At 48.4% G+C, this 5,000-nt stretch overlaps 1 protein-coding gene across 1 annotated transcript in view; it reads left to right on the top strand.

Annotated features, from left to right (window-relative positions):
- Positions 1-5,000, top strand: part of LOC134449561 (intermembrane lipid transfer protein VPS13B-like) — a 646,790-nt gene that overhangs the window by 472,469 nt on the left and 169,321 nt on the right. The window contains exons 34-37 of the mRNA XM_063199569.1: positions 998-1,403; positions 1,820-2,097; positions 2,317-2,506; positions 3,566-3,703. Coding sequence (XP_063055639.1) covers positions 998-1,403; positions 1,820-2,097; positions 2,317-2,506; positions 3,566-3,703 — 1,012 coding nt within the window. The remainder of the gene's footprint in view (positions 1-997; positions 1,404-1,819; positions 2,098-2,316; positions 2,507-3,565; positions 3,704-5,000) is intronic.

The raw sequence follows: 5,000 nt of genomic DNA, 5'->3' as shown, positions 1-5,000 counted from the left end.
TGTCTATCTCTCTGTCGCTACTCCCTCCTTCTCTTTCTCACACGCTCTAATGCACTCAGCTCCCCCCGTCCTCTCTCTCTCTCTCTCTCTCTCTCTCTCTCTCTCTCTCTCTCTCTCTCTCTCTCTCTCTCTCTCTCTCTCTCTCTCTCTCTCTCTCTCTCTCCCTACATGTCCCTGCCAAGGCTTACGCAGGCTCTTGCAGGCCCAGCAGTGTCGTACGTTTAATGTGCAAACTCTTGCACACATTATGACGGAGCAGTGACACCGACAGGGGCCTGTATATCTGGCCTACGCCTGCAGATGTGCCGCACCTTATTGGGGCCTGAGGGCCACAAATGCTGTTGACATTGGTTCCTGCCTTGGACAGAGGGCTTTGAAGGCCAATTTATGTGGAATTTCGGTCCCGTTACCACAGAGACCTTTGGGGTTGTGTGTCAGAAGTCGTGACTCTCGTAAGGGTGTAAAAGTGTGTATTTGGCATAAACAGCATCTTAAACACAGAGGGAACAGGCAGGCCACTGACGTGAAGTTCAGCTTTATTGATTTTTTTTTGTATTTTCTGGAGCTGGACTGTCAGCCAACGTGACAACATAAAAAAAATTACAGTTACAGCTTTTAGTTACGTCCCTATTTTGTGACATTACATCATGATACACCATATGCTGCTGGATTATGTAGCGCACACTACCCTGTAGAACTGTAGTCCTGTACATGACTTGGTGCCAAAGGAATTAATGTTTCAATTTACAGTAGGCTTAACAGGGTGCATTTATGGAGGGCAGGTTAATGTGGGTTCAGTTAAACGTAACATTTATGTATATGTGTGTGTGTGCGTGTATGTGTGTTTGTGTGTGTGTGTGTGTTTTATGTGCGTGCATGTGTGTGTGTGTGTGTGTGTGTGTGTGTGTGTGTGTGTGTGTGTGTGTGTGTGTGTGTGTGTGTGTGTTTATGTGTTTATGTGTTTATATGCATTTGTGTGTGTGTTTTTCCTTTACAGGTCCGTGGTCAGGAGCAGCAGAGAGCCCCATCCATGGCCTCCTCCTGCGCTGCCGAGAGTGTATCCTCCTGGCCCAGTGGCGCCCCTGGTGGTGGTGTTGGTGGCGGTGGAGGAGGAGGAAGAGGGGCCGGGATCGGGGTCGGTGCCCAGGACAGTGGCTTCGGCAGTGACAGCGCCCGCCTGCGCATCGTCCAGATCGAGCAGCAAAGTGGCGCCAGCCATCACCGCCTGGCCCGGCCCTCGCGCCAGCCCACCATCACCAAGAACCTTTCCTTTATCCCCTTCGACGTCTTCCTCACCGCCGGCCGCGTGGCTGTGATGACCTACGCCACGTCCCGCGTGCCCAAACCATCCCAACCGACGACACCGACAACTACTGCTGCAGATGCCACCAGTCCCAAGACATGTACAGTATACAATACATACCGTGTACAATACAGTATATTTATATGGTGTATGTTGTTGGGTGATGTGGGGGTGCTGCATGGCCAGTATGTGGTATAATATGCACAGGTGGAAAATCTTTCAACTCATTGTAAGACAATTGCTACGTTTCATGAGACATTTAATTTGGAATTAACTCACTAACTTCAATTCTGAATAAAGCTTAACTCCACTTCGAAAACGTCATGTAAACACCTCACAATTCAGAATTAGATGAAAGATCAAAATAAACTCGATGGAACTATTTCATTCTGAATTATTCATTCTGAATTAAAAAGGTCATGTAAATGTAGTGATTAAGTAAGCCACAACAATGTTATTCAGCTATATTCAGTATTATCCCTGTGGGTCAATAAAGACTTGTGTCCCTATTTACAGCCACCACTACCACCATCAGCACCGGAGATCGGCCAAGCAAGAGTGCCCTCAACATGCCCGAGGGCGATCATCACCCTCCCGCCCACGTCCCTGATCCGGCCTCCAGCCCTCCGCCGCCTGCCACCCCTGCCACGGCGATGACCTCCGACCTCTCCGTGCTGACGGCCGAAGACCTGCTGAACAGCAACAGCCCCATGGCAGGGGGCCGCACGCCGGGCCCGGGGGGGCTCCTGTCTCTGGAGAGCCTCCAGGCCCCCAGTCGCTCGTCAGCACGCCAGGTTAGCGTCTCTTACATAATGTGTTGCCATATGATGTGTGTAGTCGATCAAAATCGAGATCAACTTTATTATCTCCAAGGGCGAAACTCATGTGGAGCTCGTTGCACATCAACACAATATATGTGTACAATCGGACAATGTAGACGTGAATGTGAACTGCATTGTCAAAATAAATAGATAAATAAATACATCTTTTCTTCTCCTGTCTCCTCTCCCCAGGCGCTGGGTGTGACGGTGGTGCGTCAGCCGGGGCGTCGTGGTGCAGGGGACAGCCTGCTGGAGCCTCTGCTCTACCTGCAGCTCTTCCAGCCCTCCGCCCTGCTCTCCTGCCACCACCGCAAGCAGCGCCTGGAGCTCTCCCTCTTCGACACCGCCCTCAAGGGAGTGGCCCCCACATACAAGTGCATCGGTGAGTCCCTGCTCCAAGGACCAAGGAGTTTTTTTTGTTTTTTTTTGTTATGGTAAACTAATGCAATTTATTACGTGACTGGGGCGTGCTAGTCCTGTCCGTCCCCCCCACACACACACTCGCACACTAGTAATTACCGTAATTTTTAAAAAAAAAAGTTTTACTTTAATAAACTGATGGGATTTATTCATGTAATTATAATTAATTGAGTCTAAGAGTCTGTAGTTTTGTGACATCGGTGCGTCTGTGAGTCCGTAACAATATCTTTGATGTTTATATTGCAGTTGCCTTACAAACATTGGTAGCTACAGGTGCATGACCAAAGTAATGAAACAAGACACCTTTTACAAGTAACCCAACCAGTAGGATTTATGATATTTATGTACCAGTGGGAGTTGACGATGCCTATGCAATGGAAACTTGGCATACCGTATAGCAGGGCAAATGTTTGTCAGCAAAAAAATATACCGGTGAGTAGATGTTTGTCCCCCCCCCCCATGTTGTACCACCCGAGTCCAGTGTGGCTCTCTGTGTGGGGTATTTACCTGACCCAAGTAAGCGAGCTGCTTTGGACAGGGTTATTTTCCATTGCTCAGTGGTAATTACCTATTTACAACCCACACAGATTTAGAGATTGTTTGCTTGTTGTTTATAATAATGCTTTATGTTGTTTGCTATTTTTCAGTTAATCTCTCTCTCTCTCTTGTTCTCAACTCTGTTGATTTTCACCCGAATGTCTCCTTCTTTCTCCCCTTCTCTTTGTTTATCTCCATTCTGTTTCTCTCCTCTTTTTGTAATTCTTAATGTCTCGCTCTGTCTGTTTTTCTCTTCTTATTTCTCGGTCTCTATGTTTCTCTCGTTTTGTGTGTCGCTCCCTTTATTATTGTTGTCTACACTCATCTTTTATCTTTCTTTTTTCTCTGTTTACCCATCTTTATCTCTCTCTCTCTCTCTCTCTCTCTCTCTCTCTCTCTCTCTCTCTCTCTCTCTCTCTCTCTCTCTCTCTCTCTCTCTCTCTCTCTCTCTCTCTCTCTCTCTCTCTCTCTCTCTCTCCTCTAGACCCAGGTAAGAGTCTTCCTGAGGCTCTGGACTACAGTGTGTTCTGGCTGCAGACGGTAGCAGGCGAGGTGGACAGCCGCACTGGAATCCCCCCTCCCCTCCTCACCCTGCAGATCAAAGACTTCCTCAATGGCCCAGGTGTGTTAAGTAGACACACGCGCACGCACACACAAACACACACGCACGAACCCATGCACACACACACACACACACACACACACACACACGCACGAACCCATGCACACACACACACACACACAAAGACGCACACACACACACAAACACAGGCAAAGATGCACATACACATGTACACACACATACACACACAGGCGCGCAGGCGCAGATACAAATCCACATGTTTTTGTACAAACTGTTATGTGCATCTATCCCTCGGATGCTCTCTCTGTCCCTTTCACCCTCTACCACACACACAAAATGCACGCACGCACACACACACACACACACACACACACACACACACACACACACACACACACACACACACACACACACACACACACACACACACACATACACATACACACACACACACACACACACACACACACACACACACACACACACAAACACAAACTCAAATGCACACACTAGCAAACACAATCGTGCACACAAACACAATCACGCCTACACACACCCTCTTGTCTCCTGACTTTCTTTTCTCTCAAGCTTCCGCTCCCTCAGTAACGACGGCACTGCTCTCTGGAGTGTGTCTTAAGGGTGGTTTATGCCTCCAGTCCAGCGTCCCTGCGTCGTAATGCAGTGAGCCGCGCAGTTAACGTAGTGAAGCCCCCCCCCATCACGCAGGTACTCTGGGGCACCTCCCCAAAATTGTGTCTCGACGCAGGGAGCGACGGCGTGAAAGGGCGAAAATAGGTCTCTGATTGGTCCTCTCGACCAGCCTGCTCTGTCCTCGAGTCGAGAACAAGCGCTACTTCCTTGTTCTAACCTTCGTCGGTCTACGGACTGTGAGCTCTTCATTAAATAAGTTGCCCGTGCTTTGTTGTTTGATTTATTTACACGAACCAAAGACAACACATGCGCTTGCAAGTTACGACGCTGAAGTTATTTGGACAGTTGAACAGTGGTTCCGAGGTCGAGGAAACATTCCGCTTCGTCCTCGACAAATGAGCCACTTCTTTGTTCCAAACTACCACTGTGGCTGCCAGTGCGATCAAACATGCACGTGATATAAAGATTTAATGTTTCATTTTCATTCTCGTCGAGTCTGTGATGCTAAAAAACAACCGACACGTCTAGTTTACTCTTTGTATTGAAGGCAGTTTCAGCGTGGAATGACATCGCGCAGACCGTGCTTCAAAACAGGGCATAAACCAAAATTAACTGCATCATGGCTGCGACAAGCTCACTCTGTGGCACAAGTAGGAAGCATAACCCGCCCTTTAGTACAGTAGCC

The sequence above is a fragment of the Engraulis encrasicolus genome, chromosome 5, assembly GCF_034702125.1.
Source record: "Engraulis encrasicolus isolate BLACKSEA-1 chromosome 5, IST_EnEncr_1.0, whole genome shotgun sequence".
NCBI classification, from domain to species: Eukaryota; Metazoa; Chordata; class Actinopteri; order Clupeiformes; family Engraulidae; genus Engraulis; species Engraulis encrasicolus.
Note: the sequence above shows the minus strand (reverse complement) of the source record. Positions and strands in the feature narration are given on the sequence as shown.